The sequence below is a fragment of the Lytechinus pictus genome, chromosome 4 (assembly GCF_037042905.1).
Source record: "Lytechinus pictus isolate F3 Inbred chromosome 4, Lp3.0, whole genome shotgun sequence".
Taxonomy (NCBI): Eukaryota; Metazoa; Echinodermata; class Echinoidea; order Temnopleuroida; family Toxopneustidae; genus Lytechinus; species Lytechinus pictus.
Genome location: NC_087248.1, coordinates 18,708,612 through 18,735,225, shown reverse-complemented (window position 1 = coordinate 18,735,225; position 26,614 = coordinate 18,708,612). Strand labels below are relative to the sequence as shown.

General features: G+C 36.3%; 1 protein-coding gene across 4 annotated transcripts in view; it reads left to right on the top strand.

Annotated features, from left to right (window-relative positions):
• The window catches only part of LOC129259420 (ralBP1-associated Eps domain-containing protein 2-like), a 58,554-nt gene that overhangs the window by 24,344 nt on the left and 7,596 nt on the right, over positions 1-26,614 (top strand). Inside the window, exons 8-16 of one of the 4 annotated variants that reach the window (XM_064098550.1) lie at positions 119-182; positions 1,358-1,509; positions 1,944-2,101; positions 7,010-7,108; positions 10,891-10,993; positions 18,324-18,402; positions 20,349-20,366; positions 22,933-23,417; positions 24,702-24,769. In XM_064098550.1, the coding sequence (XP_063954620.1) occupies positions 119-182; positions 1,358-1,509; positions 1,944-2,101; positions 7,010-7,108; positions 10,891-10,993; positions 18,324-18,402; positions 20,349-20,366; positions 22,933-23,417; positions 24,702-24,769 (1,226 nt within the window). The remainder of the gene's footprint in view (positions 1-118; positions 183-1,357; positions 1,510-1,943; positions 2,102-7,009; positions 7,109-10,890; positions 10,994-18,323; positions 18,403-20,348; positions 20,367-22,932; positions 23,418-24,701; positions 24,770-26,614) is intronic. The other 3 variants (XM_064098551.1, XM_064098552.1, XM_064098553.1) reach the window with 3 other exon arrangements.

Genomic DNA, 26,614 nt, shown 5'->3' with positions numbered 1-26,614 from the left:
TTGCATTTTACCAGATGTTTCTCTATTTGCATAAATGACCCAAACAGCTCCTAATCCTAGAAATGACATCCTTCAAATTTCTTATCATAATATTCTCATTACCAATTATTAATTTCAGGTGGAGATGCAAAAGGATTCTTTGAAAAGTCAAAACTTGCAACAGAAGAACTGTCAAAAATCTGGTAAGTACTGGCCAATTCCATAAAGTAATCAACCTGTTGTACGTGGGACCTCCTACTTCTTGAACCGCTCAGCCCTTGCTTTAAGAACATTACACCTTTCATATGAACTAAAAACAAAGACAAATATTTTCAGGGAGGTCCTATACTTAACAGATACTTTACTTTCCCACAACCTCATTTTCAGCGCTATGGAACTTTGGCATATGCTGCAAAGTAATGATTTAACATATTTCTTCCCATTGTCTATTCAGCATTTGAACTTTTTCCTTCATGTTTAGCAATGGCAATGTAAAGAAATAATGGTGGCCTTGAAATATTCTGAGGAAAAAAACGCTTATGATGATGAAAACGGTAGCATTGTCCAACAAGGAAAATAATTGACATAATGATGTTGATAAAGACTTTGATGATGGCCGCTGGTGGTGGTGATGATGATGATGTCAATGAGGATGATTATACCGAGGTTTTGGTTATACCGAGGTTTTTTTTTTACCTGACTGCTAAGAAAGCATGAATGCCTGTGAGCAAGCAACCAGGGGACCAACGGCTTAAGGTCCTCTCCGAGGGACCTGGTAATGAGGATAAATGCCTTCCCAAAGGGCACTAGCGCACCACTTGGGAATCAAACCCGGGTCACCGGAATCCGAAACCCCCGCTCTACCGACTGATGATGATGATAAAGATGAAGACGATAATGATGATGAAGATGGTGATGAAGATGATGATGTTGATGATGATGATGATGGTGATGATGATGATGATGATGATGAAGATGGTGATGAAGATGATGATGACGATGATGATGATGATGGTGATAAAAGATGACCATGATGGTGGTGCTGCTGATAGAACCATTAACCTATCTTTCCATTCCTTTCTCAATCTAGGCAACACTCTGATGTGAACAAAGACGGCATGCTCTCCCTAAAAAAAGAGTTCTGCACTGCTATGCCTGGTCGTTTGAATCAGAAAACATAACAAACATATGATTTTGCTTTTCCACTTTGCATCCTTATTACTATATTATAACTCTGATTGGGACACTGATGCATTACCTGAATCTCCATTTTCTGGTGCTCTTGGAGGTCACATGCTAAGGTCAAATATCATTAGAGGTCATACAGTGTACCTTGAGACGTACCCTTAACATATTACTCTGTTTCTCCTCAATCTAGGCAACTCTCTGACGTGAACAAAGATGGCACTCTCTCCCTCGAGGAGTTCTGCACTGCCATGCACCTGGTAGTTCTCAGAAAACACAACATTCCGCTTCCAGATGAACTGCCAACATGCCTCATACCCAAGATGCCCACACTCAATGGCGATGGTGAGTGCCTGTTGTCTTTATTCTCTTGGGAACGGTTACAGTGCCCCCCCCTTTATAAACCATGGGAGCATTTCATGGAAAGTTTTGTCAGTGATCTTCAATAGATCTTATGAGCTACTTTAAACCCTTGTACAAACTAAATAGTTTTTCTAGGCCTTGTTTAAAAAGTACATGTAGCACTATAAAGCTGAGAGATTTTAAATTTATAAATTTTAATTTACACAGCAGTTCTTTCGTTAACCTTTTTTCCTTTGGATATCCTTCCTAAATATATATATATATATAAAACATGACTCACAGTGATTAATAATATCTTTCCTGCAACTGTATATTTGATATAAAAAGTAAGATTGAAATTTTTTTCCTCTCATTTTACTTCTTTCTATCATGTCTTTTTCACTCCATGCTTTGTAATATCTCTTTTATCTGCCTAGGTCCAGTCCCTGTCAAGAGCACAACACCCGTTTCCATTCCAGGTTCCCACGCCCAGCCCATCACCACGACAACCATCCATCCAATCCAGCCCCACGCCCACACGGGTCGGAGCGTGACCCCGCCCTCATCCGGGTCGGAGATGAAAAATGCTGACGATGTAAGTATCAACTGACTTCTAAACTGTTGGGCTAGACAGGGTGGTCTCTTCAGGAAATATAAAGTTCTTTTCGAGAGAGCCCTGTATATAAAACAATCAAAATACAGTTTGACTATAGTATAGTAATGAAAGGCGATTTCTATTTTATGCAATTGATGTTAGTTTAAAAAAAAGAACATACAGGGTCTACTTTGTAAGAAAAATTATTTTCGGAAACCGATACTGTGAATGTTGGTAGAAAATATTACCAATACATGTACATGACAATTTTTTGTAATTAAAGGACAATACAGTGGGGAACTACATTGGTATGAAACTGGCAGTTATGATAGGATGAAAAGAAGTACGCAATTAAGGAAAAATACAATAGCAAACCACATGGTACAAAGCTGGCATTCACACTGATAATCATGGGATGGAAAGAAGTAAGCATAATTACATAGATCTCAAAGGTCCTTGTTCAGACAGGTTGCAGTCAATCGCAACTCAAAATATTGAAATACAATATGATTGTCGGCCAATCAGATGTGCTTATTTTGGACTTGCGCTTGATGTATGGAGTTGTGCACAAACCCACCTCTTCGTGCAATGGACCTCGTGATAGTAGTAACATCCTTAGATTTGAATAGCTTACATGTAGTCTCCATGTAGTTTGCAGGTCCATCGTGACGGTTCCATGACATTTGCTCCGGCGACAATTTCTCCGATGAAAAATCTGAGCGTGAAGCCAAACATGAAAACTAGCCTCCAACACTAAATAAACCCTAGACCTTTTCTTTACATTATTCTGAATCAAAGAACTCAAATGCAATGCTAACTCTAACCCCATGCCCTTTGAGATATTAAGACCGGAGCAAATGCCATGCCATCATTGTTACATGGTATACTTTGCTACAAAAATTTGTAAATAATACCTAATCCATCTATCAATTTGCTCAGAAAGTAGATTACAAGCAGTTTCATACATAGGTATATCACAGTGTTGGCTTTGATGACTATCTGTCTATAAATTTCCATTTACGTCTCCCTCCCCTTTCTTGTGTATTGAGATTATGTGTGTTTACTTTCTGCTTTAAAGGACAAGTCCACCCCAACAAAAAGTTGATTTGAATAAAAAGAGAAAAATCCAACAAGCAAAACACTGAAAATTTCATCAAAATCGGATGTAAAATAAGAAAGTTATGACATTTTAAAGTTTCGCTTCATTTCACAAAACAGTTATATGCACATCCTGGCTGGTATGCAAATGAGGAGACTATGACATCATCCACTCACTATTTCTTTGTATTTTATTATATGAAATATGATATATTCTAATTTTCTCCTAATTGTCAAGTGATACAACGATTAATTCCTCCCTGAACATGTAGAATTAGCATTGTTTAATACTATATGGTTCAGTCAAGTTGGTCCTTATTTTCAAATCTATAAAAATTGAAATATTGTATAATTCAAACAATAAAATACAACAGAAATAGTGAGTGATGGACATCATCGACTGACTCACCTAGTTGTGCATATCACTGTTTTGTGAAAAATAAGCGAAATTTTAAAATGTCATACATGTAGCTTTCTTATTTTACATCCGATTTTGATGAAATATTTGGCACTATCCTAATTTGATTTTTCTCTATTTATTCAAGTCAGCAATTTCCTGGGGTGGACTTGACCTTTAAGTATTATATCTACATGTATACACTCTGTCACACACTGCCATCTACTTCCATTTAACAACCCAAGTGAGATGGTTTTAGATGAATGGAGATTCAATTTTAAAGGCAGTAGATAACTTTGTCTAGGATTCTAAACCAAAATCTATGATTCAGCTGCTAATTTCAGATATAATTGCGAGTTTTTAGGCTGGACAGGAATGGCAAGATCTTTATAAGCCAAGTGGCCAGTTTTTCATAGAGTTAGCTATGATTTGGAAGTAACGGTACCACCATACAGTTCAAAGTTCTTTTATAGGGAGGCATGGCCTCCATGTGTCACATACTACTGCACTGGGCCACCTACATGGTCTGCCTGTTTAAAAATAGTTAATTTCTTCCTTGTCATCTGCAGTGTTCAGGCATTGTTGCTTAAGACTATTGTTGATTACAGGGGGAAAATTACACGGGGGCTCTGGGCGATTTTGCCCCCAAATGCTCACGAGAGCCCTGGAAAATTAAAAAGGACCCCCTGAATTTATCCTTACCCATTCACTGCAGAGCTTATCCAATGTTGCAGATTTAGGCAGTAGGTTTATATGAAAAGTGAAAATTCAAAAATTCAAAATTCATCCTTTGATTTCACATTTAGAATATGCAAAACTGCCCCCATCACACTCCTCCACTTTCGAGTTGCTTAGAAAAATACTAGGCGTTTTGCCCCTCCCTCCCCCTTCGAACGGCCATGCCTGAGGTTTAAAACACCTGCACGCATCTATGAAACCAGAGAAGAACAAATAAAAAAAGTCAAGTTGAAGTATTTCTGAGACGGTTCTTTAAATGGCAGTGTTTGACAGGGACTTAACTCTTCACTTTCTGTTATTGAATGGCCTGTCGGAGCATTAGAGCATGCAGAATGCATGAAAGTTTTTCTACGAATGCATATTACTGAATTGGTGGAGGCTTCAATGGACACCATATATTCTTTCGTTAGCATGTGCTTGGTCCTGAAAAGGACCACGTAAACCAAGGGTTTCCTGAGATATATTCTTACTGTCTTTGGGAGAACCCCTTCCAGGCATGGATCCAGGAAGGTGGTATAGTGGGCTTACCCGTAAATATTTCAAAATATAATGGTGCTCCCGTAGAATGTCTTCATGTTGCACCCCATATGAGTCTGACTCTGGATCCGCGCAGGCCTGCCTTCTATCATAGCCGTAACCCCATGTTTTCTGAGAAATCATAATAGAGGAGCATTTTTTTTGCATGCGCAAATGTTGGGACAGCGCTTTGTCCGAAAGTAGAGGTTCAGTGGTACACGCTACTGCAGTCGTGAATAGGAAATATTTCTTTGCACAAACACGTCGCTTGTACAGAAAGTTGATCAAGTGTCACTTAAAAAAGCAACTCTAAACTAAAATTGCGTATGTTTTATTGAGTGGTTCAAGTCAGTCCTGCCTTAAGTGTTCACTCTTTTAGATTCTTTTCTGGCTTTGTAGAAATCAAGCTCATAAATACATATTAGAGCTATTCTGAAAGTGCCAAGCACTTCCACTAAACCCCTCTAGCGCCACCTATGGTCAGTTGCAGTGAATGTTTTCCTGCATCCACTTTGTAAGTTCTGACAAAAATTAAGTTTGTAGTTCTGTATATGCATCTCCTCAAATATTTTCTAGCCCTCTATAGAAGGATAAGACAGCTCTCTATCATGGTCCTAACCCTATTTTTTCTATTAAAGAGATGATAACAGAGGAGTATTTTTAGCACGAGCAAATGTCGGGTCAGCCTTTGTGTGAAAGTAGAAGTTCCGGGGTACACATTAGCGTGTTCCTTTTAAACTGATCAAAGCTCATATGGACATGAATTTGCAAATCAGAGATGTTTTCACAAAGAGTTTTTAAAGTCTGACTTAAAGTCATGCTTAAGAATTAACATGCACGTGACATCTTGACTGATTGATATGCAGGAAAGCACTTCCCATTGGCATGTTCTTTCCAATTAGATTGAATGTTTTACAACATGAAACTTGAAATTTTTAATTTTTTAGGCTGGATTAAATCTTTGTGAAACACCTCCCCCTCCCCCCCCCCCCTCTCCTGCAAAATATTTATGATTATTGATCTCTGACAGGTACTCTAATGCACTTCTTTCAATATTCTCGTGCAGGAACAACCTAAGAAAAGTCTTGTAAATTGTTCAGGGTTTTGATGAATGTGGGCAATCTTTATGATAATAATAATAGGCATTTATATAGCGCCATCTATCTAGGAATAATCTATTCCGAGGCGCATTGTTTATTATAATTATTACCCCGGCTTTAGCTAGAGCTGCCTTTCAGTGCTCGGTGCATTCAAGGAATTAATCCTGCCAGTACCCATTCACCTCACCTGGGTCAAGTGCAGCACAATGTGGATAAATTTCTTGCTGAAGGAAATTAAGCCATGGCTGGGAATCGAACCCATGACCCTCTGTTTTAAAGTCAGGAGACTAATCCATTGGGCCACAACGCTCCCCAAAACAATACATGATTTTAATTACAACAAGCACTCTGCAGAATGCTTGAGGCACAATAGAAGAAAAAAAAGAAGTATAAAATGCAATATATTATAATCACTTTGAATCACTCTCTTACAATGAGTGAACAGTTAACACAGCATGAAGTACATGTACATGTACATATACAAGAAGAGGACAATGGAATCCTGTGAATATGAAGAACTAACTTCTAATTTTCTGGCATAGAAATGAGACTGTAGAATATATATTGGAGAATGTGCAGTATGGTCATTTCATATGATAATTATAGTATGTAGTATATACATGTAAACACCACCCAAGCAAGACAAGACATCATTCAAAGGGATCAAACTTGTGGTCTTAATAGATAGATGATCCTACCAACATACTCTAGGTATATGTACAGTAGTTGCTAGATGATGTAGGATTGACTGTATTTTGTTGCATGGGTATGCAAAATTGAGGGACTCAAGTGCATGTGCAAGTGTTCTCAGAAAATTGGATGAATTCATGTGTATGAGTTTGAAATGTTCAGCATGTTATTAGATAACTTTCCTGTTATTTTGTGATTAAGTACTATGATAGTACATGTATCTGCTCATATTAAAGATAACATTCTTTCACTGTCTTGAAACTTTTGAAAACTATGATGTTATTTGTCATATTATATAGAGAGAACTGGATCCATGAAGAGTTTTTTTTTCAAACTCTTGCCCTTTTTTGTATGAAATTAATTTTCCAGAATTGGGCGACATTCGTGGACTCGCCTTTCCCCGGGCCGCCGTCCCCCTCGTCCCAGCCTCCGGTCAGCTTTGATTTTGCCTCCATCTCACCTGACCCAGTAAGTCACATGACCCTGATGATAGATATCACCTGACTATTATATCATGCATTATTGCTTCAGTCACATGATTTTGAAGATCATTTTGCCACCTCTCACCTGACCTGTAACCTTGCATATCAATCCCATAATCACATGACCTTTTATTTAACATTAGCTGATTAAAAGTACATCATGTCTTATTTCTTTAGTCACTCACATCTCCTTGAATTTCCTTTGTCACCTTGACTTATTAGCCCTCCATATCAATCCCACAGTCACATAACCCTGTTAATTTTTATCTGAGTAGAATTATACTATCATGTCTTGTTACCAGATTTCATTTTGTTAGATACATGTAACTTTCACATTCCTTTTGTCACCTGACCCAGTAACTTTGCGTATATCAATCAAAAATTCATATGATCCTACTTTATAATAACAGACAAAATGCAATTTACATATGTTGTATAATTACCATAGTCACATGACCTTCAATATCATTTATCACCTGACTCAGTAACCCTTGATATATGACCCTGTTAACATTAATCTGATTAAAAGTACAATTGTGCATCATGTGTTATAATTACTTCAGTCACATGACCTTGAAGTTCACCTGCCACCTGACCCAGTTATCCTTTATATCAATCCCATAGTCACTATGCCATGTTATTATTAACCTGATTAATAGTGCAATTATACAAAATGTCATGTTTTATTACTTTAATCACATGACTTTGAAGTTCCTTGCTCACCCGACCTGGTAACTTTGTATATCAATCCAAAATTAAATGTTACTTGTCATAGTACACCAAGTACCCCTCTGACACATGAAAATTTGTGACCAGATCTTCTCACCTGTTTATTTTCCTTTCCTTCTTTCTTTGTCATCTTTGAGCCCATTGAAGAAAATGTTACAGTCAAAGATGCAGTCAAACACAGCTCTAAAAATTAAATGCAACATGGTATTTTACCAACCAGAAATGTGTATTAGTGACTTTCATTTTTTTTAAAGTTGTTTTTTTAACATGTGTTCTTTCAATGTGCCCAAGGTACATGCTCATGTATTATAAGCTCCTGATATACTGATTTGCCCCTTCTTTGTCACATGCCACTCACCTTGTCACCTGACAATTTCTTCAGTCACCTGACTGTAACCTGTTAACTCCTTCTTTGTCACATGACACTCACCTTGTCACCTGACTCTTTCCCTGTCACCTATTAAACTATGTAACCTGTCATAGTACCCCTACTTCATCGCATAATACTTTGCCATATAATCCTGTTATGTACCATATGATTTTCGCTTTTTTTGTTGTATCCATTTCTTGTCACATGGCACTTGCCCTGTCACCTGACCCAGTAGGTTTATATTTCTCCCATTGTCACATGACGTTCTCAGTTTGCCACCTTGCTCATTTTTGCAGTTACATTCTGTTCTCTCATGCTCACATAATCCTAATATTGGGTGATTTCAAGTTCAGCTTTGATGTTGAGTGTGAGAATAGGGCTTCCTAACCTAGCACCAACATTTGATATGGGTTTACAAAATTATATCAATAATACTTTGTATAAAGTTGATCCTAACCATGTCATCTGAGCAATTAACATTCTTTATTTTGTACCAACACTGAATATGGGTTACAAAATTATGTCAATTTAAACCATGTTATTTGTGAAATAAACACTTAATTTACTTTGTCTCATGATCCTTTACATTTGTCTGAGCATATCACCTGATTTTCTTGAAGTCATGTGATCCTATCTAGATCACCTGACCAGTTTATAATCTCCTTACATAGTCCTCTCCATTTATTGGATAATGTCACATGATCTTCTTGAAACCTTGTGACCCTATCTTCTTCACCTGACCAGTTTATAATCTTCTTAGTACATAGTCTTTTACACTTGTTAGATAATGTCACATGATCTTCCAGAAGTCATGTGACCCTATATCTATCACCTGATTCTTTACATTGATTTGTTGGATTGTGGCACTTTCTTCATCACCTGACCAGTTTATAGCATTCTCACATACATGTAGTCACTGTATTATCGCCATATGATCTTAGTCATCGTGTCAGGTGATATGTTTCAATGTCACATGACCTTCATCTCTGGCAATGATTCATTCATCATATGAAAACATGCCAAGTTTCATTCATTAAAGTACGAGACTCCAGCACGGGAAGGGGTGTTCTTGCTCATACCCAATACACATAAAAAAGTTCTTATTCCTTCATCAAAGCCTATCCATATGCCTCATTCCAGTTCCTTGCCTAAAATCTCCCACAATGCTAGCCTTTAAACTTTGTTTCTCTGCATGTGTACTGTACAGTTTGTTGTTTCCCCTTTCTCAACATTTTGTCTTTTTTTAATCTATAAACCATGATATAAGAAATTGAATAAAATGCATTTCTTGGGGTTAGTAATATCAATACGCAATCCATAAAGAGATATTGGGTTGGTGTAAAAAGGTTAGCAGAAACATTTTTTTGTATTAAAAATGATAAAAGAGAGATTGATTTAATTCTGTCGCATCCCTTAAAACATAGCTCAGAGGTACATGTAAGAAATAAGACAGAGGTGATGATACAGTCATGTAAATTGTGGTAAATATTGCATAGAAATGTTAATCAAGTAGAGAGAGAGAGAAAAGCCTTGAATGACAATCCTACATTTGCTATCACTTTAATCAATGGTCATTAATTTTGTCACTTTGCTTTCATCTTAAATTGTAAATCAATTATTCAAAACATGACACGACACGACCTAGGATGACATGACATAGCATGACATAACATAACATAACATAAAATCAACACAACACAACATTATATAACATTACAACAGAATATAACATAATAACATAACAACATAACATGATTTAACAACATAACTTAATGTTATATAATATAACAGAATATAAAATAATAATATAACAACATCACCTAATTTAATAACATTACATAAATATAACTACATAACACCATTACGATAGCTCACCGTACATAACATAACATAACATAATAAGACCATGTTGCATTGCAGCATTATTGCTATTTCCATAGAACCTCCACACCCATCCTATTTCCTGTGAAGCAAACTATAATTTTCTGTTGGCTGTCAAAAAATTCACAAAGGTGGCTTTGAATCTGTTGTTAGAAACCATGATTCATGCAGATTTCATACGTTGATTACGTTTGATTTGGTGCATTTATTGAGAAAGCGTCCAGTAATGAATACATGCTTTTATCACAGGGTGTTAAGTTGCCACCTGTCTTTGAGAACACAGCATAAGTGAGACAGCTTTTTATAAAAGTAATTTTTTAAGCAAAGATAAACAATTGAAGATACAATTAGTTTATACAGTCAACTGCAAGTAATCATTAATACAATCAATTATGAAAATCTAATCAGTTACTAATAGGGCTATTGTACCATGGTTTGGGGCTGTAGAAGAAGGCAATATTAAAAAAAAAGTTGTGACTGGCAATTAATTCTAACAACTGATTGCAAATTTAACATTAAGTTTTAATAGCGATTAATCGTTGGGCTGAATTTTACGATTGGTCATATACAATAATTTGGTCAATCAAAGAGATCAACCCTAAGATTAATTGCTATAAAGCTTTATGTTACAGAACCCTTATCTGCTTTCTACTACAGAGAAAATGAATTGATTTTCTGTAGGGGAAATTATTAAATGTGTGCACTCTTGAGATTGAAATTTTTCAATCGATCAGTTTTTGTACAATCTCCAAAGTATAACATGCCCTTATTCTTATCATTCTGTGTAGGATGCAAAGATCTTTCAGCCAATCGCGTTACATCTTTCACCGGACGGGAAACCAGTGCAGCCGGATCCCGATAACCCGGAGACAAGACCAAGAACGTTGTCAGGTAGAGTATGCTATATAAAGCAAAGGATGTGACAAAATTGCCTTCAGCCAATGAGATGCAAGCATTTCAGTAGCTTATAACAGCTGTCTGTGAAAATCACTGTTGTTTCATGAAATGCTCCCCCTCAAGAATGTACAGGCCATGCTCCTGCGACCGCGATGATTTGACTCGCAAGGTTATTGTGATATTTCCTCCTCTTTACTCACACTGGAGCAAAACATTGCGATGATTCAGGACCCGTAAAATCATTGCAGTCTTTTGGACACGAGTGCACTTGCACAATGGATAAATTTACCTGCACACATCTTGCTTTGCGAATTGGCAACGCACAAAATTTAAACAGAACATCTCAGAGTTTCGGATCATCGGATTTACATTCGCATCATCGCGAGTAAATTACTCGCGATGTTAGAAAAACCACAAGGTGACTCACGATGCTTCATGCAGTCTTCATCGCAGAGATCTGTGCAGTTTTCTATTCTCATTCAGAAAAACTGCACAAATCATCGCGATGATTGAATCATCGGGATGATTTACTGCCAGTGTGAATATCCCTTTTGATGGCTCCTCTCTGTGTAGTCAGGCTGTGGCATTCTTCATTCTTGTGATATCATCCTTTCTGCTAATTTGCTAAGGGGTCGTGGATCCATGATTTTGAACTTGAGGGGGCTTATAGAGCCAAAAAAAAAAGCGTGCCGTTGGTGACTATTTTCTTGGATTTATCTATATTAAAGCTGCATAATAATAATAGCATTTATGAGGCGCCGATTATCTGGTTGCCTATTCAATGGCGCACGATATATTCTATATAAGCACATGTGAGTGTTATGTAGTTGCAGCAAGTGATAACGTTATTAGTGCGTATCTAAAATCAGATTTAATAGTCACCGTGTCATTATAGATCTAGATGTGGTTCATTAATGTAAACCTAACTCTGTGAAATCATCTATCACCTAAAAATGATCAATGTCTGTTTTCAACATGTTTTTCTATTTTGAATTGTATATGTAGGTGTCGAAGTGTGTGTGTCTTTCTGGTGTCTGACAGGTTTAGTGAAGTACTTTAAAACTAACAATGTAATGCAAATATCATTTCATTTTGTGATATGTTAGTATGTGGGTTTCTGATGTCCAAATGATTTTTTCTTCTAATACATGTATGTACTTTTTGTAGGTGTTTAATAATATTTGTGTGTTTCTTGCATTTTTAACAAGATTTGTTACACTATCTTGTGTACTTCACACGAAGAGTTACATATCCCTGAATTCAATCCCTTTAGATCCCGTCCACCCAGAAGAGATGGAACAGAGCAAGATAGTGGTCCCTTCCCCCATAAAGCCCCGCGCCATGACGATCACAAGTAGTAACAGCACAGACCACACCCCCGCCAAGATAGCCCCGCCTCCCGAGTGGGGCAAGGCCCGCCCCAAGTTTGGCTCAGGTACCTCTCCCCTGTCACATGATCGATCACATGGCCTGTCATGTGATTTGAGACATGATAATGAAAACAAGATGATGCAATGAATATAATCTGTCACCATTCATGGCTATGTGTCACTGTAAAATGCATGGAAAATGTGTCTGGTTCTAGGCATATACATGTACTTGATTTGAAAGCTCTTTATAGTCCCCTATTTCTATTGGGGAATTGCAAGAAACTGATTACGTTCAATACCCAATCAAACATAATGTAGAAAATAAAGTGCAATTTATGTTGTGAGTAAATGCAAATTTGATTTACATGCAATTTATTGATTTTGAGACTATTTACAATTGAATGTAAGTGTCTTGTAATACTCCATAAAATGAAATTATGTAATAATGATAATGATAATAATAACAAAAATGAAATTACACTATTGGTAATAATGATAATGATAATATCAATAAAAATAATGTTAACAAAAAAGATAAAGTAATGATAATGATAATATTGAGGATGATGTTGATGATAATTATGATGCTAATACTGATTACTTTAAACATCAAACATTAGGAATTACTTTGCTCTCTCCCTCTATTTTAAATCCCTTAAAACCACAAGACCGTCACTATACTGATGATAATAGTACTGCTAATGATAATGATAGTGAACCATGCTACATCTCTCATTGCACTTTCATAAGATTTGAATGTTAGAGTGACAATTCAGTAAAATTTGCTTTATTTTTTATTCTTTACGAAAAATTTAGACAGGTTTTAGCAATAATAGGTGACTAGAGGTAATAGTAAGTACAAGAATGTGTATGAAGCCAAGAGTTCTGGAACTGCTTTTCACAATTTTATTCATGTTCTTATATTAAAGTATGTTAGGGAGAAAAATACATCCTTTACAGTTATAAAGAGCTTTCAAATTAAGTATCGTGATCTAGCTCCCCACGCTGAATGCTTATTACTCCAACATCAATCAATGAAGCTTCTACTGCTGATACCCTCGCCATACTCCCCCATTTCAAATCCTTCCCTGACACGCAATCATGCCAAAAAATATGCTGCTAAGACACCTACCAAGTCATGTGATAAAGAATCTCACCTACACGTATCACACCCCAACCCAATCCACCTGCCCCATCCCCAGCTTGCTCCACTTCATCTGCCATTCAAGTCTTCATTGTAAAGGACAATTCCCCTGGGGTGATAACTCCCAAATGATTGGCAGGATGTCCTCAAAGTGTTTGTGAATCTGCATTGCACCTGCGCATCATCTAGTGGTTCTGACTCTCGCCTTTCAAACAGAGGGTCGTGGGTTCGAATCTTAGCCATGGTGTGTTTACCTCCAGCAAGAAATTTATCCGCACTGTGCGGCACTCGACCCAGGTGAGGGGCATGGGCTACCCGGAAGGATTAATTCCTTGCTTGCACCGAGCGCCGGTGATGGTAGCTCGAGCTAAAGCCGAGGTTATGATAGCAGTGCTTTGTATCCTCAGGCAAAAAGCACTCTATAAATCCAGCTATTATTTTTGTCTCGCCTGCATAGCAGAGCGAGACTATAGGCGCCGCTTTTCCGACGGCGACGGCGGCGGCGGCGGCGTCAACATCAAATCTTAACCTAAGGTTAAGTTTTTTAAATGACATCATAACTTAGAAAGTATATGGATCTAGTTCATGAAACTTGGACATAAGGTTAATCAAGTATTCCTGAACATCCTGCCTGAGTTTCAGGTCACATGACCAAGGTCAAAGGTCATTTAGGGTCAATGAACTTTGGTCAAGTTGGGGGTATTTGTTGAATTACTATCATAACTTTGAAAATTTATGGATCTAGTCCATGAAACTTGGACATAAGGTTAATCAAGTATTAGTGAACATCCTGTACGAGTTACAGGTCACATGACCAAGGTCAAAGGTCATTAAAGGTCAATGAACTTTGGCCATGTTGGGGGTATTTGTTGAATTACCATCCTAACTCTGAAGTTTATGGATCTAGTTCATAAAACTTGGACATAAGAGTAATCAAGTATCACTGAACATCCTGTACGAGTTACAGGTCACATGACCATGGTCAAAGGTCATTAAAGGTCAATGAACTTTGGCCGTGTTGGGGGTATTTGTTGAATTACCATCCTAACTCTGAAGTTTATGGATCTAGTTCATAAAACTTGGGATATAAGAGTAATCAAGCATCACTGAACATCCCCTGTGAGTTTCAGGTCACAAAACCAAGTCAAAGGTCAGTTAAGGTCAATAAACTTAGGCCATGTTGGGGTAATTGTTGAAGTGCCATCATAACTTCGAAAGTTTATGAATAGAGTGAATGAAATGTGGACATGGGTGTAGTTGACAGTCTTAAGTCTCCGTTCAAATGTCATTTATGGTCAATGAACGTGGTATTATGTCATTATATGAATGATGTTTTTGTGAATGATTATTTTATAGTAGTTTTCAAAGTTAGCACTGCTGCTATATTAAATTGCGTAATGCAGGCGAGACTGCCAGAGGCGTTTCACTTGTTATTTATTAGCAACCATCTGCACAGAAGGACTACCTGCCTGCTAAGACCAGATTTTTTTGTTCCTCAGGGCGATGGGGGGGGGTGATTTGCTCTACAGAATTTATCATGTGGAAATTGTATCAAGCGAAGTTGTCCTCCCTTGGGAGTTGTCATGTGACTACATACACGTTGAATAAATATGTACATGAATATTCACAAGATTCATAGATCATGAAAATTATTATTGGAAAATATTATTATTTCATTCATCCATCGAACACAAGTTGATGTCAATGGAGACCACACATTTCTTTCAGACCCCTGCCTCAATTCAAAGTACATATATTACACATTTGGGTCATCCAAGTGGATCATTAATAGAGCAATATATTTTAAAAAACAATAACACACTTTGAACAGGAAAAACTACACTTTAATGGTCCCATGTTTGGATTGTGGAATGGGTTTTGTGTCAAAGTACTGTACTATTGTCAGCTTGTATTTAAAGGGATGGTCCAGGCTGGAGATATTTATATCTCAATAAATAGAGTAAAATTTACAAAGCAAAATGCTGAAAATTTGATCAAAATCGGATAACAAATAAAGAAGTTTTTTAATTTTAAAGATTTGCATTATTCCGGTGAAACAGTTCTAGGCAAGTCTTTATGGATATTCATTAGATGGGCCGATGATGTCATATTCCTACTTGTTCTTTTGTATTTTATTATATGAAATTAGTTTTTTTTTAATTTTGTACCAAGAACTAAAACAATTGGATTGACCACTGATTAAGTGCTTTTGAATACTGCCGCAAATTATTTCATCATAATTGAGACACATCATTTACACATGTATGAAAAATGAAACACTTATGATTTTATATAACATGAGAAAAAGGAAAGTGGGGATGTGACATCATCAGCCCACCTAATGAATATTCATGATGATGTGCATACATGTATAACTGTTTTCACAAAATATTGATAAACTTTAAAATTCAATAACTTTGTTATTTGTTCTCCGATTTCGATGAAATTTTCAGCATTTTGCTTTGTGAATTTTACTCTGTTTTTTTAAATATAAATATTTTCAGCCCAGACAATCCCTTAAAAAAAGCAAACAGTGCATTTTATTTAACAAATTTGTGCATAAATGTATATATTCCTGTATATAACCTTCACCTTTTCCTTGTAATACCTTCTACACGCAAGTAGTATTGTATCCTTCAACACCTCATTCTGTTGTGTTCATGTATTATGTGTACCCTATCAATACCACAAGGGCTCGTTCAGGAATTCATATGAATGCAGCACGTCTTCATTATTATAATTCTAAGTATCATTAATATTTTGTTTTGCAGAAAACAATCAATTATTATTGAATAAACAAATGAAAATAGACTAAATTTCACAATCACAAAAAAAGCTGAGATGCTGCTTGCACAATAGAGCTGGATAGAGCTGCAAAGAACTTTGAACTGAAACAATTATTGAACTGAATTGTATGATTTAATTCAGTGGTGCACAATTCCATGTTGCACAGTTCCCCTTCCGTATAAACATGATTTAAGAAATGTGACTGCTTTCTTTTCTGAACAAGCCACCACAAACATCTTGACCCAGACACACCTGATTCATGATCGTTCACACACCCAGTAATAATACCCTGCTTTTGGCTGTTATATGTAAATGTTATTTATTGTGTATATGTACAAAATTTATGTATTGATGTGAAAATGTGTTACATAAAGAGTTGTTCATGGAAATTGAATGGAAAAGGTAACAACTTGGATAAGCAGAAAATATTTTAATCCAAGGATCTTGAAAACAAGTGGAAACAATAAAAGTATTAATGTTATTCGTTACCACTCTTATGTTTACCAAAAATTTACGTGGTACACATACACGTACATTAAGATGTTAAGTTGCTCTTCATTTGATATATTTACAAAGAGTGAAATATTTTGAAGATGAATTGAAACTTAAGTTTCAACAAAAAAAACTTGTGAAATGATACTACAGTCTGCTAGCCATACTTGGAACACAAGATTAAGATTTATTTTCTTCTTTACAAGTGCTCTGGCGAGTTTTCTGCACGGGAGATGCCATTTTGTCAGTTGTCCTCCAGGGAAACTTGCCCTCCAGGAAGCCTTTGTCCAAGAGGACTAAACTCTCTGGATAACCGGCAGGTTTCTTCGCAGGTAATGACATTTGGGTCAGGCATCCTTCAGGGAGACTTGCTCTCCAGAAAGCCTTCCTCCAAGAGAGATGTTTTCTGGGAAAATGTTGATGTCATGTCTGAGTTGGTTCTCCTGCTATGAGCACAGTGCACCTACAGTATGGCACCCAGGACATACATGTAGTGCACCAAGTGTACCGCTCAAATCTCTGGGAGCATCAGCAGTGTCTGGCTTAGTGCAACCCTAACCAGAAAAGTGGCTATGACTTTCATGGCACTAGTAATGTGAGGTTCAAGGATGGTTTTCTAGGAAGAGAATTTTGCTGAGGTTTGCACCATTGGAAGATTTCTACAGGAATGGAATGTGTTATCTCTGTCTCTAGAAATGATCCCTGTAGCAACCTACATGTGTTTAGAGATCTTCGCGGCAGTTCTTGTTGTTGACCAAGATGACAAACGACCTATCTTGAGCAGCTATTTCACAGACACAAAATGATCCAACATTGTGCAAGGAACTGCAAATGTATTCCTGTATGTGGAATATGTGGTTGTTATACCATGCAACCTGAGAAGGAGACTAAGTTTGGATTTTATGAATTGAGAATGATACCATGTCGGGATTACATGATGGCCTCTGCAATATAGAGAACAAGTGAGGATTAGATGACTCTGGAATTTGACCCAAGTCAGGAATTAATATATGACCCTAGAATTTAACCAAATCGTGGCCAAACGTTCCGGGGACCGTTTCAGGAAAGTTGTTAGCACCGAGAAGTTGTCTTTCTCCGACAGTTACCATAGTAACAGTCAGAAGCCAGTGCCTTTCAGCCAATCAAAACCAAGGATTTCACTGAAATTGTCAGCACTGACAATTTAGTTAGTGCTGACAACTTTCATGAAACACTCACCAGAGATTTGATGACTCTGGAATTCGACCAAATCAGGATAAGATGACACAGGTATTAGATCAATAAGTATGAGACCAAATAGCTGTGAACCAGTGAGATATTCAATTATGTTTGATATTGATAGGCCTTTCTTTCTCCTTTCTCTTTATTACTGTCTTTGTATCTGCATATTTTTTTCTTTCAAGGAATAGTCATGAATACACTGTAGTCATGTATTAGTATGCACTGCATTTTTGCCTGTCCTATTATACATAACCCTTCTCATGACCCTAGTTTAACTTTGCATCTCATCTTTTTGTTTTTAACTTCTTAGCCGCCCCTCCCAGCCAGACTGGAGAGGGGTCGATCGAGCAGGTTGCACCCTACCCCCGTGTCCCTAGAAATCGGTCAAGGTAATAAGAGTGTTGACTTCATAGAAATTAAGCCCTTCAAACACTTTACTAACATACATGTAGCTCCAAGCCTCATTTCATCATCATTGAGAAGTAGTTATCCAGTGCACAAATTTAGTTTTAATGCATGACACATATCAATTTATTCTTGTAATATCAAGTCATCTGTAAATTAGATTCAAACAAAAAACGTATTTAAATATCAAGAAATCCATATTTTTTATTTGTATCTGATCCTTACTTTTTCAATTGAATTATTTCAGAAAATATGCTGTCGTGTCAAATGTAGTTCAGAAAGAAGACAGAAAAAGAAAAAAAATGATGCAGTTACATGCTAAAACTTTGTAATGTTAGCATATAGAGCTGAACAGTAAAGCATGGAGATCAAGATTCATGTTCATTTAATTCAAATAGCTAATCTAAATCAGTGCATTTTATTTTTGCCTGTGTTTTTTTAAAGAATAAATACATTTACGTGTATATGTTAGAGACATTATATAAAAAACCAGAATGTTAATTCTGAGCTTACTAGTTGCTTAACGAAAAAAAAAAGTACTTCCATCTATTTCTTTTGATTAGGAAATCAGTTAAAAGATCACACTATGATTATGTGGTCATTTGAGAATTGGAAAACATCAAAAATATTCTGAATCCAGTCTTTATTGCTTGGATGAATATAATCTTCTCTGATTTGATGAAATGAGGCTTCCTAAAAATTACGATTGATTGAAAGTCCAGTAATTCTTGACCACCCCCCAAAAAAAAAAAAAAAAATCAGAATAAAAACTTCCTCACAGTTGTGGAACATTTATTCTTTAATCTGACTCTTTGACCAATCAAATTCAAAGATAACATTATCTGTCAAATCCATATACTTGACCAATCAAAACAAAGATTACATGCATGTAAGCTACCTTCTTTTTGACCAATCAAAAAAAAAGATTACATACATAGCTGTTTAATCCTTCTTTTGACCAATAAAAAACGAAGTTTACATTAGCTGTCAAACGATCGGTCAAAGCAAAGATTACGTTAAAAGCTGTTAAAATATGATTGACTGATTGAAAAGTTTAAGCTGGACATGACTTCAATTGTAAGATTTTACAGCAGAGCTAATGCCGTGTTTTGTGTGTGTTACTGAGTTGGTACTTAAAGGTGGGGGTTTTATTTTTAGTTTTGTAAAGGAGGGATTTCCTTTTGTTTGAAATTTTGAAGTTAAGGGTACTCTTATTCCCCTTTATATTTCACTTCTTTTTTATCATTTTTTTGGTATTCATATTTTTTGTGAAAAATATTCATCAAACCGTTTGCCTTTTTCTTTTTATTGGTGGGGGATATGGATTTCGTTAGAAATGTATTACCTTTGAAATATCAGTTTTTTTACCCATCTGTGCAATGGAAATTTCATATCATTATAATTTTTTTTTAAATTTATGTTTCACCCATTGTGCAGGTGTGCAGGGTACTCCCCTGGTTTTGACTTTAAAAGTTAATCAATGAATGTTGGAACATTCCTGAAAAAATTATATTGCTGAAATTACTTTCGTTAAAAACTTAGTTTGAAATAAGGAGGATTTACCTTTTTTATCGTAAACTTGACATGAAAGAATGGTTGCTTCTTAGTTTGGAAACATGGGTTATTTTTATAATCAACATTCAAGGACTTAAATATATATATTTTTTAATTCATCTATACATTGTTATCTTGTAGACATCATTCCTATTTGTTTGGAAGTTCAAGAACTCTATACACTTATCTCCTGTATTCTGTTTTATTTGAATGATGTGCAATGCGTTTTTTTTTTCAAGACTTAAATTTTTTTTTACCTGTTCTTTTTTTGTTTGATTTGCTTGCAGTTTTTTTTTTTTATTGATCATGGTGTTCAGCTTTGCAATTTTTCTTTTCTGATTTGTTGTTTTGCATCATTTTTATTTCACTTTTCTAGTGAATTGGAGGAAAATAGGTATGCTGTCTTTTTTTTCTTCTCTTTTGAGCACTCTCACCTGTCAAACTTGCACCTATATTTTCAGCATGCCAAGCTAATTCTTTACTTCTTTATTACCATTCTATTGAATCACAGAATATGTATTGTTTTTCAACACACACTTTAACACATGTGCTGTGCTAATATTAAATAAAAATGTGATTAATTAGATTTAGGGAGGTATTAGGGATACAGCTGTTAGTATTATTCTATCAAGGGGCCCACGTTTGGGTTTCTATGAAATTAGGGCCCATTTTGCTATTAAAGTAATTGCCATGGTAACATGGCTCAACAGCCTATCAAATGAAGGTTTCTGTGGAATCATGACTTGTTAATTGGAAAAGTTATCACAACTTTAAGTTTAATGAAATAGTGCCCTTTTCTTTTTTTTATGGGGAGGGGGACTTACATGTACATGTACTGATGATAAAATGTTTTAGTGTCGGTTTCAATTTCAGTTAATTTATAATTTCTCACAATATCCAGAATACAGGTGCATTACATATTTAAAAGACAGTTTGCATTATTATGAACTTTGGATGAAATAGGTTGATTGTCACAAAGATTGTTGTAGTGGGAGGGAGAAAACATCCAAATGATAAAATGTTTCAGCGTCAGTTTTGATTTAAGTTTATTTATCATTTCTAGCAAACATCCAGAATACAAATGAATATAACAAATTAAAAGACAATATGTATTAATATGAAACGGATGAAATAGCCCCTTGTCCCTTCCCAATTTTTTTTTCTTAGTGGGGAGGGGGGGGGGGGAAGACCTCTGAATGATTTATTAGTTAGCGTCAGTTTCAATTTCACTTAATTTCACATTTCTCACAACATCAAACATATAGATTAATTACACCTAGGAGTATTCATTTACCCTTAGTTAACTGAGGAATGGTCTAACTGACCCCCCCTCAACAATTTTTTGACAGCGCTGCTCGCAGACTTTTTACTTTCAAGTCATGCGCTTCCTTTAAGACCAAATTTGCAATACCTGGATATGCAGTTATGAAATTATGCAACATTTTGTTAGTGCATGTCAGACTCAAAATGACACAAATACGTGATTTTGTGTACAAAGTCAATGCAAATTGTGTTTCCAAACAAAAAATCATAAATGTTGGTTTACATCGATTTATTTCATTTTGTTTAAAAACGTAAAAGAGTGACCAAAAAATGTCATTAAAAAACAATAAAAAGCAAATGTGAAGTTAAAACAAAGAAGTCACAAACTGAAAAAATACTTAATTCATTAATTATGTTTTGGTACATTTATTCGTAGATATTTGGTAGATATGCAACATTTAATATTTTTACCAAAAATTAGCATTCTACTAGCTTCAAAAAGTGAGTTAAATGTAAAAAAATAATCTCATCCTTTTCTTTGCATAACTACTTAAAAATATAGTAAATTATTTTTTTGAAAACTTACTATACAGACAGTCTTGTAGTTCACATCTGGTTCTACACCTGTGCAAATTTTCGCGGCGATCAGTATCTGAGATCTGAAGTGGGGGGGGGGGGGTTCATATAAAAATTCTGGCAGCAATTAAATTTCTAATATTGCAATAACATTAAAAAAACACATTGTGTCCGAGTGTGAGGATTCAAGTACTTAAGAACTTTGCAAGAATTATTCAATGTTTTACCAAATTAAATTTAAATGCCAAGTTAAGATTTTCACTTTCTATTGTCGTAATATGAAAACGTCAGCATATCAGCATTTGCTGATATTGTTGATGAAGCTTACAAGTATTGAATTTGGGTATAAACTTTACTTACTTTAATGATATATTTGAATACATGCACACCCTCACACACATGCACACATAATTACCAACACACTTCATTTTTATGTTCACTTTTCACTCTATGAGTTGCAGTTGGGATTTTTTCTATTTGGATTTTGCATGATAATTCATACTGGCTTTTATAAGGGTTTACTTTTTTTTTAATTCTAGCATAATTAAGACTTTTATTGGAATGAATCTTCCATCTGTAACAACTTGCATATATGTGCATTTGATCAAAGTTTGATTTGTTCTCACTTTCATTTAAAATAAAGAGTGAAATGTCCTAGAATTTGACATTTTGAAGGAAAATATTTGACTATTATAAACGTGTTTCCTTTTTTGTGAAAACTCTGTATTTCAAATCTAACACAAGGAGCCTATGAATAGGATTGGATCTGAGCCCCCTAAAATGGCAACATATTGACAAATTTGATATTTACATGTAGAATAAACGTATTTTCAATCAATATTGACAATTGATTCAATATTTCACAATCATATTGTTAGTTTGCATTGTTTTTTAGAAGTCTCTTTCAAAGCAATGGGTATGAAGAAATGTAATATTCAATTATATCCAGTTCTATAGTATAGAATTTTTTCATTCAATATCTTGAATAGGCCTGTAAATGAGAAAAACAATTTGCATAGTTACTTTTTCAGTCTTGTTGATGGGAGGGGGGGGGTAGATTATTTGCATAGATTATTTTGTCACTCTTTTGGCTCCATTCGGGCACCTTGCATTATATCTAGGTCTCACACAGGTGCAACTATAAGTATGCACACCCCAGGGCGACTGCCCCTGTATAGACAAGGTGCGGTGACTACAGAGACCGGAGGAGAGTCGCCCCGAGGCCACGCCCCTCCCCGCCCTCAAACTCAGAACGCGACTAAGGCCCATCACCATGGGTCAAAGGTCGATCAGGCTCTGCCGCCTCCTTCCAGCGGCAAGACCAAGAGGAAAGCGCCCCACCCGACGAAGACAATGACTCGAGATGCGGATCAGCGGCGGTCAAGAGAGGGCACCGTTGATTCGCGCAGTGCCCTGGCTTACGCAGGTACCACCCTGCCTCGGCCGCGGCTGAGCAAGTCTCTGAACTCGGCCATGTTGAAAGGAGCCTTGCCTCCTCCGGAGCCTACGGAGGGAGGGGCGGCTGCCCCGCCCCTACCCCCTCGGAAGCATCAACGTAATCATTCTCGTTCAAGCTCGCTCGATCTTAATCTTGTGTTCCAGGATGGTAAGACGGGTTGCTGTGAAAAAGAAATTTCTTCTGGGTTTTCTTTCCTTTTAGTTGTCTCTCATGGGTAAAGGTGCATCGTGAAAAATATATACAAAAATTCATTTAAATAATTGTTCAAACATCACAGGGAGACAGACAAAAAGATGAAGGAAGTAATTCTCTTCCAATAGAAACTTTGCTGCAAGAGATGTACAGTCCATAGAAAACAAGTACATGTACATGTACATGTAGTGCTGAAGTTACATGTACATGTAGCTTGTGTTAACTTACCTTTTTAGTATGATTTGAGTACATCAACTTTTCTTGATTTTTAAAAACAAAAATGAAGCAGCATTGATGGTTATGATTTGCTTTGTTTGGATTGTTTACCATGAACGTGTGCTATTCCTGGGCACGATTCAGATTATACGTGTACACAAGTATATCAGGAGAATTTGTTTTGTTTCTGTACTGGAATGGGAGAGTGGGGCATTTCCCCTCTGTCCAATTCAAAGTTAGTTGTACAGTGGTGCTCAAAAGTTAACGAATCCCACCAGAAAATGACCATAATTGAAAGCGTTAAAGTTCTGCCATGGTTGAGATATTTAATTGGGAATTCAGGTGAAAAATAGTAATAATGAATAATAATAATACAGGATTTGTATAGCGCACGTGTCCACCTTGCTACATGTAGGTGCTCAAGGCGCTCCTATATTACCCCGGCTAAGCTAGTCTACCGATTCCGGTGCACACAGCTTTTAGTACATTCAATAAAGTTTGTTTCTCTTAGATCGCTAAACATTGTAGTTATGTTTCTACATTCAACAGTCGGCATGAAGGAGTGCATTTTTTGTGGGGTTCACTAACTTTTAAACACAACTGTATATCTATGCAATAGCTGTTCACTGTGGCTGTCCTGTAATGTACCAGCGGCCCATTTTGTAAAGACTAAAACAATGGTTAATTTGTTATTAATTTAACTACCATGAAAACCTTGATTGTGATTGGCTGCAGAGCCCCGTTACCATGGTAGTTATCATAATTGCATTGTTACAATCATTGTAACTCTTTATGAAATGGGCTGCATGGCTGTTCTTGATCCTATTGGCGTGATTCGCTCCTTGCCCTATGTACTGTATTTGTTGTTGTTTTATTTAGTGTAGTATATACATGTATGTACAAGATCCAACTTAATCATAGGCAATTTGATAGTGGTTGCACATCCTACCATCAGGTGTACTGAAGAATATTGGTGTGTGTATCTGGACGATTTTTATCTTCTTTTTATGTTCTTCTTCGTAGAAAAATCCAGTAGTGTTTCATCACCCCGTCCAGTAATACCACCAAGACCTACAGCTCAGCAAGTTCAGGTATTTATCCATTTAAAAAGTGATGGTTGTGATGAGGAAGAGGAGGAAGATGGTGGCTATTGTGGTGATGGTGGTGATGATGATGATGATGAGGAGGAGGAGGAGGAGAAGGAGGAGGAGAAGGAGGAGGAGGATGATGAGGAGGAGGGAGGAGGATGATGATGATGATGATGATGATGATGAGGAGGAGGAGGAGGAGAAGGAGGAGGAGGAGGATGATGAGGAGGAGGAGGGAGGAGGAGGATGATGATGATGATGATGATGATGATGATGATATCACTCTCCCCCACCCTCCAAGAAAAAAATAATGACAGCAAAGTAAAGAAACAATTTTACAGAGTAATGCCCTGCCCCCAAGAAAAAAAATAATATTAATGATCAAATGAAAGCAGAAGGTCTGGAGAGTATCATAAAATGTTTATCAATGGCAATTGTCCATAGTTTCATTTTCATTTTATGAAAGAAAATTGTGAAGATTCATCTTAAGAGCTTTGAGTAAGCAAAATGGTTTTATTCCATCAGCAATGAAAGAAACTCAACTGGTGAATTGAAGTCTAACTGTATATATAGTTCAACCAAAGAGATAAAAGTATTATGATATTTGTAAACCCAGCTTCAGAATAGTTCTACAGGGTGTGTCAGAAAAGGAACAACATCTTCCATATATTTGTTTGCAAAAATATTATCAGATTCGTGACGATAAAACTTGTAGGTACAGTTAATAACCATTCCACAGGTGCATAACTGTTTGTGCATAATGAAGTGTTTGCAAAATTTGTTCACCTGCACTGCAGATTGAATTGATAGATTAATGTTAACAAAACTACATGTATATTATCATCTCCTCAAGAAAGAAGCAATATATCTTGGTTTCGGATTCGATAAGTATTTTGAAAGCAGAAGGTTCTTAGATAATACCAAAAACACATAAAAATCATCACTGAGGATTCTTAAATTTTCACTTATGAATGGTCATTGTGTCCAAGATATTATGTAGACAGCGGACTGACTAACTGCAATTAGGCATGCAATTTTTCAAAACCATTTGGTACGGTGATGCATGGTCATAGAAACCTCGTTAAAAAATATTCAAATGCTATTGTGTGTACATGTACTTACAAGAGATATGACATTCTTTGCACTGATTTTGATACTGTTGTCACTCAGAATAAGATGTGAAAGTTTTTGTGCGTTTCTTTTGATACACCTTGTTTATCTTATTTTGAACACTGACCTCACCAGTGTGAAACCAATACATCAAGAGGAGTGTTTCATGAATCAAATAGTCATATGATTTTCACTGACAACTTTGCTCTGAGCCAATCAGATGCAAGGATTTCCATAGCTTATAACAAGTCAGTGAGAACCATTGAGACTATTTGTTTCATGAAATGCTCCCCTGTCATCTATTCAGATTAGAAACTGCAGAACCTACATTTTATAGAGACAAAGTATAGTGGTTTAGAAGGATGGCTATCATTTACTACTGTGGGGTGGTGGCTAGGTTTAGTATCGTCATATAAAATTAAGAGTCTCTGTCGATGGTTTATTCTTGGATAGACTGTTAGAGATTGCAATCTGTTGTGGTGTAGGATAAGGTGCACGAGGCAGGTTGCAGGTTTGTGTAGAAGCAATACGGTTTCATTTTCAAAGTTCAGAAATTGTGCTGCAAATATCCTGGATGGGTAGATGGGAATGGTTGGATACTTTTTCTGCTACTAGAGTAGTTTGGTAGGCACTGCCTTTCCGGTACGTGGTTATAGAGAGTCAATGTACATGTAACCAATATAGAAAGCAATCTGGCAAAAATAATGCGCTAATGAGGTATGCATTACTAGAACCTTG